The following is a 13848-nucleotide window of genomic DNA, read 5'->3' as shown; positions in this document are numbered from 1 at the left end:
TATTTAGCGTATGGCTTGTCACACACAGTATTAAAACACTTCATTTTAATTGCTGGACAACTCAGTCTTCTTCAGTGCCTTAAACCAGGATAATAGCTATCATTAGGAGACAGATTGATCTTAGCACCATTAGTCTGAGCTTGGAAGATACATCAGAGGTCAGGTTAAAATGCTTTAGGAAATATTTATTTCAGGAACCTGGAATCATTTTGCCATCACTTGGCTTGTATTGTTAGTTTATCATTATTACAAGATCACAGACTTACAATAAATAGATACTGCAGTAACTGTAATAAAGATTGATTGATAGGTGTATAATTGGGCCAACACCACCCTTAGGCCGACTCAATATTATTTGAAAGAGCATCACATTGTCACATGTTGAAATTTAAATGTGACATTACAAAATGGAAATGAAGCAATCAGCAGCAAGTAACAATAAGCTGCCACAATCAACTTCCCTGATTATCCCATTATGTTCTGCTTGTATAATGAACCTCATAAATTCTATAGCACCCCCCCCATACCTCCAAACACAAACACACCATACATATACATATTGGACACTAGAAATAAATGAAAAATAGAACCATACTGATGGGATCTTTTGCTACAACTGAGTTGGAAGCACTGCTGGGAAGGCCAGGCCCTGCTCGGTTCACTGCTATGACATGGAACTCATATTCTGCACCTTCCAGTAAACCATCCACTGTACACTTAGTATCTGTCAATAAAAACAACATTTTTGAAAGAAATTTCGAAATAAATGGCAGAAAGGATTCTGAATTTAAAAAATATTCAAATAAACTTAAAAACTTTAAAAACTTAAAAACCTGGTCATAACAAAGTAGCATCTATATTTATATAGTAGTATCTATATTCAAATATAGATGGATGATAAATGATGATGATGATAGGTAGAGATATAGATATGGTAGATACAGATGAGATAGATAGATAGATAGATAGATAGATAGATAGATAGATAGATAGACAGACAGACAGACAGACGCTGGCAGGCAGGCAGGCAGGCAGGCAGGCAGGCAGACAGACAAACAGACAGACAGACAGACAGACAGACAGATGATAGAGAGAGATATAGATTATGTACCATCAGCTTTTCGTGACCACAAAAATAGATCCCTCCCCAATTGGAAGACTCCACATTCTGCTGTAAATAAATCTATTCAATTTTTTAAATTTTCCTGGCTATCCATGATAATTCTCAAGAGTCTTCATCACAAACTTCTAAAGAGACAATAGTTTCTCTATTGAGCTTCTGCAAATTCCAACTTTTACTTTATTTATTTATTTTATTTATGTAATTTATATGCCGCCCTTCTCCCATAGGACTCAGGGCGGCTTACAAAAACAAAACAAAGAATTACACAAACATTTAAAATCAGTTTAAAATTAAATTAAAATCAATTAAAAATTATTAAAATTATTTGAAGTCACTTTCACATATCATCATAGGGAAAACAATTTCCTGTACTTTTCTGATCTTTGTAAATAGAGATATTTTCTGGCATTGACCTATTCTAGCATCTGAATATCATTTCCATGGCTTTCATTGCTACTCTACCAAATACAGGTAGTCCTCAATTTGCAACTACAATTGCAAAGCCCAAAATTTATGTTGCTAAGTGAGAAATTTGTTAAGTGAATTTTGTCCCATTTTATGACTTTTCTCACCACATTTGTTAAGTGAATCACTGCAGTTGTTAAATTAGTAACACGGTTGTTAAGTGAATCTAGCTTCCCCATTGACTTTGCTTGTCAGATTGTAACACAAGATGATCACATAGCTCCAGGACACTGCAACCGTCATATATGTGAATCAGATGTCAAGCATCTGAATGTAAATCGCGTGACCATGGGGATGCTGCAACGATCAAAAAACGTCTGTAAAACTGTCATAAGTCACTTTTTTCAATGTAACTTCACATATTTCTTGACTGCTAGTTCCTTTACTGTTTGATAGTTGATGCTGTAAAGCAGATCTATCCCCCACTTTAATATTCTATCAATTTTAAAGTTGTTTGCTATTATCATTAATTTGGTCTTCTTTATACTTACTCCTCATCACTATTTCATACTGTGATGTTTGATTTTCATTGCTGGTAGATTGTTTGCCTTTTTAGCTATCAGAGTATTGCCATCAGCACAGAGTGGGTTGTTTATGCTTATTCCCAGTGGTGGGATTCAGCCAGTTCGCACCACTTCGGGAGAACCGGTTGTTAACTTTCTGAGCAGTTTGGCAAACTGGTTGTTGGAAGAAACCATTAGGGCAGAGAACCGGTTGTTAAATTACTTGAATCCCACCACTGCTTATTCCCCCATTTTTAAATCCATGCTCCTTTTCTTCCAACCCAGCTTTCCTCAATATATTGTATATTTAGCATATAGGTCCGTGATGGCAAGCCTATGGCATGTGTGTCAGAGGTGGCATGTAACGCCCTCTCTGTGGGCACGTGAGCTGTTGCCCCAGTTCAGCTCCGCCATGTATGTGCGTGTGCCTCCAGCCAGCCAGCCAGTCTTTGGGTCTCTGCCGCACAGTGTGGGGGGTGGGGCGCATGCATGGGGGCCCCCACATGCATTGCATTTTGGGAGTTTGGGCGCATACATGCGCATTCGTGCACACGGACACTTTGAGCACTCAGTCCGGAGAAGGTCTGGTCATCATTGATATAGGTGGAACAAGTAATGAGAGAGTATGCAGCTTTGTCTCACTCCTTGGGTGACCTAGAACCAGTTTGTTTTGCCATGTTCTATTTAGATCTATCTAAATGGCCCATCTCTGGCACCGTAAAGCTAATCGCTCTATATTGGCTATCCATACAGTAACAAGAGGACAATCAGAGTGAGATGAATAAAGTCAATTAGAATGGCAATACATGCATTTTGGAAAATCTGAAGGGCTATATGGGAGACAGGTCATCCTGGAGAGGATCTGTCTGTGTGACTGCTGGGAGTTGACATGGATTTGAGGGTCTGTCTATGTCTGTCTGTCTGTCTGTCTGTCTGTCTGCTTGCCTGCCTGCCTGCCTGCCTGCCTGCCTGCCTGCCTGCCTGCTTGTCTCTCTCTCTGTCTCTCTGTCTCTCTGTCTCTCTCTCTCTCTCTCTCTCTCTCTCTCTCTCTCTCTCTCTATCTATCTATCTATCTATCTAATCTTCTATTAGAATCTCTCAATTGTATTACATTGTGACATTTTGCTGCCACCTGCTGGGCATAAACACACACATAAAAGAGAATATTTGTAGCTCAGAATTGAAATGAGAGGTCCTTGGTGCCCTCTGAGCTTCCTTGTTTTCTTGCAGAAATTTCATTACCCTAACTAGATAACTTCACCTAGTTTGGGTAATGAAATATCTGCAAGAAAACAAGAAAGCTCAGAGAGCACCAAGGACCCCTCGTAAACACACATTTCAAATTTTGATGAACTTTCATGCTATTAACTGTAATTTGGAAGTATGGAAGAGGTCTAGAAAGCTAACCCATTAAAACAATAGAGTTTCCTGTGTGTTTTTTGTGTCCTTAAGTCAGTTTTTGACTCCTGGCAAGTGCCTGGCCTAGTCCCTGTAGTTTTCTGAGCAAGATTTCAAAAGTGGTTTGCTATTGCTTCCTTCCTAGAGTTGAGAAAAAGGGACTGGCCAAAAGTCAACCAGTTGGCTTTGTGCCAATGGTACTAGAACTTACAGTCTCCCTGTTTCTAGCCTGATGCCTTGACCACTAAACCAAACTGGGTCCCATGTTACACAATGGAAATTGCTGACCTTGAATTGGTTCCTTGGATATAGGCACCCAAAGGTTGCTACCTTTCTTCCTTCTTTCCACAATGTAACCTGTGACTGTAGAGCCACCATCGTTAGCTGGAGGATTCCAAGTAATGGTAATAGCCTCTTTGGAAACATCTGTAACTTGAGGTTGAGACGCTTGTCCTGGAGGATCTGGGGAAAAAAAGTTTAAGCGTGATGAAGCAGAACACAAGTAGAAGGAGATTCTTTAATTCCTATTTGCTTTTCTATATTTTTTTTACATAGAGACCTGATATAGAAGCAACATTCAAGTGTATAAATAGAAACCTGCAAAAATGCCTCCTGAGATAGCCCTAATGTCCTAGAGCAGTGGTTCTCAACCTGTGGGTCGGGACCCCTTTGGGGGTCGAACAACCCTTTCACAGGGGTCGCCTAAGACCAGCAGAAAACACATATTTTCAATGGTTATAGGAATATTTTTTTTTTTAATTTGATTTATATGCCGCCCTTCTCCGGAGACTCAGGGCGGCTTACAATGCGCTAAGCAATAGCTTTCATTCTTTTGTATATTTATACAAAGTCAGCTTATTGCCCCCACAAATGGGTCCTCAATTTACCTACCTTAGAAAGGATGGAAGGCTGAGTCAACCTTGAGCCTTGGCGAGATTTAAACCTGCAGTAATTGCAGGCAGCTGGTCTTAATAACCAGCTTAATCACAGGGTGCCTTAGACCACTGTACTACCAAGGCTCTTTTTTGGTTGGGGGTCACCACAACATGAGGAACTGTATTAAAGGGTCGAGGCATTAGGAAGGTTGAGATCCACTGTCCTTGAGGAACTATAGCACCATAAAATCATAGGATTCCAGATCCAGAAAGGACCATTAGAGCCAATGACCTCAATCTTCTGCTTCAAATTAAAGCATCCCAGACAGATGGGTGTCTTTTGAAAGGGGAGCCCGCCATATATCAACAAACAATAGAAATCCTGATTTAAAAAGGCCTATATTCTGCATCATCTACTTTGCTGTTAGCAATATAAGAATTCTGTAGGCTACCAATGTAAACTTGGCAACAGCAAGCGCTATGTTGGGGTCTTTAGCTAACAAAAGAAGATACATCTAGAATTCTTCCGTCTGAACTGAAAATGGATTAAGAAAAGGGGTTAGTAATTCATTGTGGGTGCTTTAGTAAATATTGTAATCCAGTGAAATATGATCACATCACGCTGTGTTCCCACTGATGCAGGGACAAGCTTTTCAGCATACGAGAGTTAAATATTCTTTCTCAAAAAATGTAGTGATTAGATTTAGACTATTAAAGACAACTGTATCACTGAATTCCTTTTTGAGTGTCCTCACCTGGCCTTAATCACAAATAAAAGGTAACGGTAAAGGTTTCCCTCCAACATACATGCTAGTCGTTCCCAACTCTAAGGGGCAGTGCTCATCTCCATTTCTAAGCCAAAGAGCCAGCGCTGTCTGATGACAATTCCGTGGTCATGTAGTTGGCATGACTAAATGCCAAAGGGACACGGAACGCTGTTACCTTCCCCGCCAAGGTGGTCCCTATTTTTCTACTTGCATTTTTACATGCTTTCAAACTGCTAGGTTGGCAGAAGCTGGGACAAGTAATGGGAGCTCACTCCATTATGCAGCACTAGGGATCTGAACCGCCGAACTGCCGACCTTTCTGATCGACAAGCTCAGCGTCTTAGACACTGAGCCACCGCATCACAAATAAATGACCCTAATTCAAATGAAATTTTGAAGAAGCTCAAATGCCATTATTCAGTTCCTATGAATGCTTTGACTCAGCAATTCCATCAAATATATTGAGATGCTTACCAATTGGATTCCCGGCAAAAACTTCCTCTGTTTCTAGGGGTTCACTTGCACCTTCAGAATTCACAGCCAGGATTCGGAACTGGTAGGCTTTCCCTTCTTCCACCTTATCCGTGGCAAATGTGGTATGCTTGCTTTCAATTTCCCCAACTTTGATCCAGGATTTTTTCCCAACTATTTTCCGTTCGATAATAAAGTGGGTCACTTGCTTGCCTCCATTGTCCTTTGGGGCCTTCCATTTCATTTTGATACACTTCCCTGATGTCTCCAAGAATTCCACTTTTCCTTGGGGTGGTTTCGGTTTGTCTGAAGCACAAGGATATTGGTGGTCATGAAATGAAATGATCATTGGAATAGAATTCTTTATAGAATTCTTCATTGGCCAAGTGTGATTGGACACACAAGGAATTTGTCTTGGTGCATACGCTCTCAGTGTACATAAAAGAAAAGATGCCTTCATAAAGAATCATAAGGTACAACACTTAATGATAGTCATAGGGAACAAATAAGCTCTTCAAATCATATTAGGAAACAGTCAATATAAATCGTAAGGATAACAAGGTTACAGTCATAAGGGGGAGGAGATGGGTGATAAGAATGATGAGAAGATTAATAGTAATGCAGACTTAATAATTAGTTGAGGGAATTATTTGTTTAGCAGGATGATGGCGTTTGGGAAAAAACTGTTCTTGTGTCTAGTTGTTCTGGTGTGCAGTGCTCTATAGCGTCATTTTGAGGGTAGGAGTTGAAACAGTTTATGTCCAGGATGTGAGGGGTCTGTAAATATTTTCACAGCCCTCTTTTTGGAATATCTTAGTCTAGTGTTTGGGGACTCCCATTGATGATGAGGCTTGCCTAATCTGCCTTAACTTCAACATATACAAGCTCCTCATTTGATCACAGGTTGGTTTAAAACTTTTGATTGAACATCAGCAAGTTCCTAGACCATCAGCGCATCAAAGAGCTTAATAGTTCTAAAATTGAGCAGTTGATCTCCCCCAGGATCTAACTGCTAATACTTGCTCTGAATTTCATAGGCTAACTTTCTCCTTCTAAAATTAATTTTACAGCATTAAGAAGTCCTTGTGTTTTAGGTTTAGTCTTTTTCTATTTCTGGTTATTGCCCATTCATTCTAGTTTTCCTCAAACAATTGAATTCAAATGTATTATAGTCAGCAACTATAATTCTCAGCCACTCAGAATTACTTCCAAAAAGAATTGGATAGAATCACCTATTTCTTTCCTATAGCGACCACCTGGGTATTCTGGCAGAAGATACCTTGTCTGCAGGCAAGATGGCAGAAGCAGTGCCATGATCCAAGTCCTGCACCTTTTTTATTTGGAATATATTTTGGAATTGGGTATGGCTAGTCTAGAGAAAAGATGGACTAGAGCAGAATTTCAATATTTGAGGGGCTGCCACAAAGAAGAGGGCATTCTGGCTTTTTGTGTAGTGTGCACGGGTCTGGAATAGACCGGCTGAGAGTCAATCTATTTTCCAAAGCACCTGAAGGCAGGACAAGAAAGAATGGATGGAAACTAATCAAAGGGAGAAGCAACCTGGAACTAAGGAGAAATTTCCCATTAGTGAGAACAACTAACCAGTGGAACAGCTTGCCTTCAGAAGTTGTGGGTACTCCATCACTCAAGGTTTTTAAGAAGAGATTGGACAGCCACTTGTCTGAAATGGTGTAGGGTCTCCTGCTTGAGCAAGGAGTTAGACTAGAAGACCTCCAAGGTCCCTCCCAACTCTGTTATTCTATTATTCTGTTATATGTGCTTATGACACGAAGGCTTGTACAAAAGGGACGGGGCTTCAATTTTGGCACCAATTCTGCTAACCTGCCTGTTTTGCCCTGTGGTCACCTCTGAATCTTGGATTTATGTTTAGAATCACAGATCTATTTAAAGATTACAGATCTATTTAAATACTTCCAAGATTGTGATAAGATAGTAAATTAAAACAATATATAATTAAAAAAAAACACAGAGCACTTTTGATAGTTCACTACTTTATATGTGGATGCCCAGAGTTATTACCTCGAACTTACCAATAACGTTAAGGAATAATTGAGCAGTGGCTGATCCACAGTCACTTTTCAGCCTCAACATGATGCTTCCGGTGTCTTCTCTCACACATTTTGTTATGGTGAGCATGGCCTGATCATGGGACCTCTCCATGGTGACCCTCTCTTCTTCAGTCACCTCAATGCCATCTTTAAACCAGGTGACTTTGGGCAAAGGCTTGGCCTTGAAGGGTACTTTAATGAAAGCCGTCTGTCCCGCCTTCACAGTCACTGGATGGGCAGCAAAAGCTTCCAGGAGGGAAGGATCAATAAATGGAGGGTCTTAAGAGAAGAAACAATGGGAAAATAGGTTAGATAGAAGATGGCTATCAGGCTTATGCAAATGTGTCTGTTTCACTGATCAGTCTTCACCAGTGACAATGATAGACTTTGCTGTACAAGTAGTCCTTGATTTATGACCACAATTGAGCCCAAAATTTCCATTGCTAAGTGAGACATTTGTTAAGTGAGTTTTGCCCTATTTTACGACCTTTCTTGCCACAGTTGTTAAGTGAATCACCACAGTCTTTAAATTAGTAACACACTGGTTAAGTGAATCTGGCTTCCTCATTGACTTTGCTTGTCAATGCAAAGAAGCTCGCAAAAGCTGATCACATGTTCCCAGGGCATAAATGCAGGCTAGTTGTCAACTGTTCAAATTTTGATCACATGATATGGGGATGCTGCAACGGTCGTAAATATGAAAAATGGTCATAAGTCACTTTTTCAGTGCCTTTTTAATTTTGAATGGTTACTAAACAAATAGTTGTGAGTCAAGGATTACCTGTAATAGAATTCCTGAGGTAAAATTAAGATCTTTCCAGGAAAAAAATTACAATACATACAAAAGTGAGATCTGAGTGATTTCAACTGCTTTATACTTCACATACAGCATATCAAATGAGTTGTGGGGGTCATTTCACTTATTAACAGGCCTTTTAATGTGACAAACGATCTATATATTTACTGATGGAGTTTTTACATTACATTAAGCATAATAGCTGTATTTGACTTTGGTGTTCTGTAATTTTAGAGGTTAGTATGGCTTGCCATTTAACATGTTATGCAAACCCAACTGTTCTGATTTATTCAACAATGTTTAAAATATGGCTTAGTATGTTGTATGACACAAATGTTGCATGATACAATGTTCAAGCAGAAACTGCACTAAGATCAACAACTAGGTCTGGACTTAGCATCTCAAGGAGAATCTGCTTGATTGAGTTGCTCCCATTTTAAGAGTCTAAATGTATGTATTTAACAGTCAAAGTCAAATTATTTTCTGTATTCCATAATAACTGTTCTTAGTAAAAGAGTTCCTAGTAAAACTTCATACAGTGTGGAGTTTCTTTCAATCTGGTTAATGCTTAATGGTGAGCCAAGACTTGTTTATTCATGGTCTATTGAATAAACTACAGTTGTCTGGTTTCATACTTCAGGCCAGTGGTGGAAACCAAATTTTTTTACTACCGATTCTGTGGGTGTGGCTTGGTCAGCATGGTGTGCTTTAGTGGGAGTGGCTTGGTGGGCATGGCAGGGGAAGGTTACTGCAAAATCTCCATTCCCACCCCACTCCAGGGGAAGGATACTGCAAAATCCCCATTCCTTCCCCACTCCTGGGAGAAGGATATTGCAAAATCTCAATCCCCACCCCCCTCTGGGGCCAGCCAGAGGTAGTATTTGCTGGTTCTCCAAACTACTCAAAATTTCCACTACTGGTTCTCCAGAACCTGTCAGAACCTGCTGAATAGCACCACTGCTTCAGGCTAAGCAAAATGCATGCTACTTAGGACACATGAATACAATTTTGTATTATTCTGCATCCAGTTATTTTGGTAACTACTACAAACTAGGTGGATATCTACCATGCTTTTGTAATGTACGCCCAAGAAGACATGGAGAAAAAAGTGGTTGAAGAAAAGGACTAGCTGAATTCTAGAGTGAAACCAGAAGTACAATCTCAGAGCAGCAAGAATCTCATACCTGCGATGCTGACGGTGGCCTCGCTTTCTGCTCCTTTTGCTCTGAAAGTATACTTCCCTTCAAATTCCTCATCCATCTTGTCAAAGATCAACTTGTGCACAGCTCCTTGCTTGACAATCTGGATTCCTCTCATATCCGTGATCTGCAGAAAGGTTTTTAAAAAAATACATGTCTCAAAATATTCTAATCAGAAACAGGAACCCTTTGCATGACTATTAGGCGCAATGTCTTCCTGGGACCTATTCAAGTATTCTAATTTAGCATGATGCCCATTTTCCCACACGAGTCCTCAGCTGAGCCCTGAGATATGAACATTATGATTCTAGAAGGACCAGGTGTCTTCACCACTTACCTCTTTGCCATCCTTCAGCCACACACCTTCCACTCTCTCATCATTCAGGACAACACAGAGCTCCGCTGGATCTCCTGTAGCTGCCTGGACATCTGATAAGCCACTCTTGACCGTAGCAAATCTCTCTGAGGATGGAGGAGGAAAGAAATCGGAACAGGGAAGGCCAAAGTTGCATTTATGAATGAGATAAGCATGGGGAAGAATAACTCTCATGAAGCTAGTGTGAATTAATTGAGAGAAAGCTATCAGTCTTGGTTTATCTCCATACTAATTCTGATTTTGCAGCAGTCTTCTGGGATGTTAGAGTGTAGTGAAGTATCTAAAAGCATTGAGACCAGAGCTAGCTAGCTAGAAACGGCTAGCCTTAGGCAATGGAGAAGTTGCTTCCCTATTTCCCATGTCACAGATAGCAGGCAAATAATCGGAGAGCAACCACCTCCAATTTAAAGGACCAGAACCAGGAGTGAAATGCTCCCAGTTTGGACTGGATTGCCCAATCGGGTAGCGATGGAGGCGGATGGTTCGGAGAACCGGTAGCAAAAATCCATGCCCCCCCATTGCCCAGCTGAGCCGCGCAATCATCAGAGGCTTCTTTTTATTTTTAAAAGCATTTTTTCTACAACCTCTTTGGCCGAAGAGGTTATAGAAAAAATGCTTTTAAAAGTAAAAACAAAGCCTCTGCCGATCAGGCAAATCAGCTAGGATCGTCAGAGGCTTAAAAAAAAAGAAAAAGCCTCTGCCAATCAGGCAAGTCAGCTGCGATCATCAGAGGCTTTAAAAGCATTTTTTAAACAACCTATTCAGCCGAGAGGTTGTAGAAAAATGGTTTTAAAAATAATTTTTTTTAAAAAAAAGTTGGCCACGCCCACTCAGTCATATTACCCCCACCCCCACCAAGCCACGCCCACAGAACCGGTAGTAACAAAATTTACATTTCGCCACTGACCAGAACTTGCCATAAGTATGCACAGTTCTGTCCAGGGGCAAAATGTGTGTGTGTGTCTATGTGTGTCTGTGTGTATGCGCACATGTGTGTATTATTAAGAACTACTGCTAGAATGATTACAACTCACAGAGCAGCTTCTGGAGAGTTCAGTGTGAATGAGTTTACACAAGCCAGAATTTGTTTGCTACTGGTTTTGTCTGCATGCAGTCACCATAAGAAAACCATCAGCTTTGCTGTCACTCCCCAAGCCAGACAAAAGGAAGCATGCAACCAATCAAGGACTGATGCTGCGATCAGAATCCAGAAATTATGGTAGCCCTTTGGTCAGAACCAGGGAGGCCAGATTCAAAGCTCCTTCAGTCATAAAGTTCTCTGGGGAAAAGGCTTGTCCCGTTGTTTTACCTGGTGCAGATTAACAGGGAGGGTGCGGATGGCAGAACTACATCTGCCACTTACCCTTGTAGAAGAAGAACTGCCTCTAGTTGACTAACCAGGAGAGATGTTGTTGACTGGGGCGGGGGGGGGCTGTCCTTTTTTATTTCAGGTAGTTGAGATGCCACAAACAATCTTTATTGTGGATAGAGTGATGAGTTTATAACCAGTACACTCTAGTTTTCTGTCTTGGTTTCTCTACCCAAAACTGCATTGTATCCTTTCATGCAGGGGTAGGTTCTAATTTTTTTTACTACCGGTTCTGTGGGCGTGGCTTATTTTGTGGGTGTGGCTTGGTGGGGGGGTAATGTAACTGGGTGGGCGTGGCCAACTTTTTTTTTTTTTTTACTTTTAAAAGCATTTTTTTCTACACCCTTAAAAGATTGCATTAAAAAATGCTTTTAGAAGCCTCTGACGATCAGGCAACTCAGCTGGGATCGCCAGAGGCTTTTAAAGGCATTTTTTTTCCTACAACCTCTTCGGCCGAAGAAGTTGCAGAAAAAAATGCTTTTAGAAGCCTCTGATGATCCCAGCTGAGCCGCGTGATCATCAGAGGCTTTTTTTTTTACTTTTAAAAGCATTTTTTCAGCCGAAGAGGTTGTAGAAAAAATGCTTTTAAAAGTAAAAAAAAAAAAAAGCCTCTGATGAGGTGGGCGGGGTAAGCGAGTGGTGACCAGGCCAGGACCAGTTCGGGGGAGTGGCCAGCCAGTGTTATTACTGGTTCTCCGAACTACTACAAATTTTTACTACCGGTTCTTGTGAACCGGTGCGAACCGGGAGCAACCCACTACTGCAAGTTTCATGGGCAAATTGGCTAAATGTCCAGGTTTATTTGGAAAAACAGAATGCACTGGTTGTATCTTTCACCTTCACCTTTACCACTAAAAGATGCCATTTTTATTCAGAAAAGAACATGCTTGTGAAGCAACTAGAGTCATCTGTAATTTGAGATTGAAAGTCACACAATGCCATACCAGCCTTCTTCTCATTCTCTTCTACTCAAAGCTTATCACTCATAAACAAAGGCAATGCACACAGCATCGTCTCGAGCTCTTACCTTCCACAGTTACGTTGCAAGTGCTGTAGTATTCTGTAGGGTCACTTTCTTGGGTGGCAATTATCATATATTCTCCCGAGTCATTTAGCTCGGCGTCATCTATGATCAATTCTGCTGTTTTCCCTTCATGGGTCATGGTAAATTTGGGAGATCTTTCAATCACTTTCCCGTTCTTCATCCATTTCAACATCACATCTTTACTGGTCAGCTCACATTCCAGGCAAGCTTTGCTTTTCTCCTTGACTCGGACATTCTTCAGGTTTCTGACAAACTTAATTGGTGTTCCTTAAGAGAGAGAAGACAGATGTTGGTTGCGTATGGGTCAGTGCTATGCAAATCATCTATGGGAATCAAGATTGGTAGCTACAAGCAGCAGGATGATGTGTAGCAAAGTAAGGAAATGGAAAGGTGCCCAAGGCTTGGAAATAAGGAAGCAATTTATGAAAGTATGAATGTGGAATCTTAAAATAGTCTTACTGCCCATAAATACTTTTGCTTTCTCTATAAAATCAAAGGCATACTTGTAATCTTTTTTTACAGTTTCCCTTAGGGCGCCTCCAGATTCATTCAGAAAACACTGGTAGTTTTGTAGCAAAAGGGTATATAGATATCTATCAATGCCACAGTAGCTTAAAGTTTATGTGTGTGCTGTGGGAAACCATAGATGGAAGCGCTGCTGGTGGTGAAGAGCTGGAGGGCCTTATTCCCGTGGGACTGCATCATGGCCTGGAACTGACTGACAATGAGTTGGCCACACTCACCTAGCCACACCCAGCCAGCCAGTCATTAGGCAGAGCATATTAGTGGATTTAAAATTATGAATTTAGTGCTCCCTGAGGTCCAAAAGGTTGGGGACCCCTGATCTAATACGTACTTGACAAATAAATAAATTTCTGGCACTAGAATGCTGAGCATATATTTGTTTATCACTGCCACTGGAGTCTGTTTGAAAACTCTAGTGGATAGCAATAAAGAATTCTGGAATCTCTTGGAAAACAGCAGATAGAAATCTTTTTTTTTTTTTTTGGTGAAAAATAAAACCTGTCACCTTTGTATGGTACATTGCTTGGATCCCCATAAATTAGCAGTATGGAATTAGGACAGTGTTTCAGATGGAGTTGAATCCTGAACGGAACCGATTTGAAAGAGATTAACATACATCCAAGGCAGAATAGATGCTTCCAATCATTCCTGCGATGAATAAATACCTTCTGAGACTCAACCTCAACTCAGTTCTGATGCTTCTGAACTACAAATGGCAGTGCCACATCAAACATACCAAAAAGGGAAAGAAATGTTGTGAAGAGCCTTGGTGGCGCAGCAGACTAAAGCACTGTTAAGTAACACCAGCTGCCTGCAATTACTGCAAGTTCAAATCTCACCAGGCTCAAGGTTGACTCAGCCTTCCAT

General features: G+C 40.7%; 1 protein-coding gene across 1 annotated transcript in view; it reads right to left on the bottom strand.

Moving 5' to 3' along the window:
* The window catches only part of IGSF22 (immunoglobulin superfamily member 22), a 51809-nt gene that overhangs the window by 13314 nt on the left and 24647 nt on the right, over positions 1 to 13848 (bottom strand). The window contains exons 10-16 of the mRNA XM_070957432.1: positions 12439 to 12723; positions 10004 to 10128; positions 9652 to 9793; positions 7654 to 7950; positions 5606 to 5908; positions 3778 to 3951; positions 596 to 724 (exon numbers count right to left, since the gene is read on the bottom strand). Coding sequence (XP_070813533.1) covers positions 596 to 724; positions 3778 to 3951; positions 5606 to 5908; positions 7654 to 7950; positions 9652 to 9793; positions 10004 to 10128; positions 12439 to 12723 — 1455 coding nt within the window. The remainder of the gene's footprint in view (positions 1 to 595; positions 725 to 3777; positions 3952 to 5605; positions 5909 to 7653; positions 7951 to 9651; positions 9794 to 10003; positions 10129 to 12438; positions 12724 to 13848) is intronic.

Source organism: Pituophis catenifer, unplaced genomic scaffold (genome assembly GCF_029215685.1).
Source record: "Pituophis catenifer annectens isolate HBS135680 unplaced genomic scaffold, rPitCat1.0.hap2 SCAF_1, whole genome shotgun sequence".
NCBI lineage: Eukaryota > Metazoa > Chordata > Lepidosauria > Squamata > Colubridae > Pituophis > Pituophis catenifer.
Note: the sequence above shows the minus strand (reverse complement) of the source record. Positions and strands in the feature narration are given on the sequence as shown.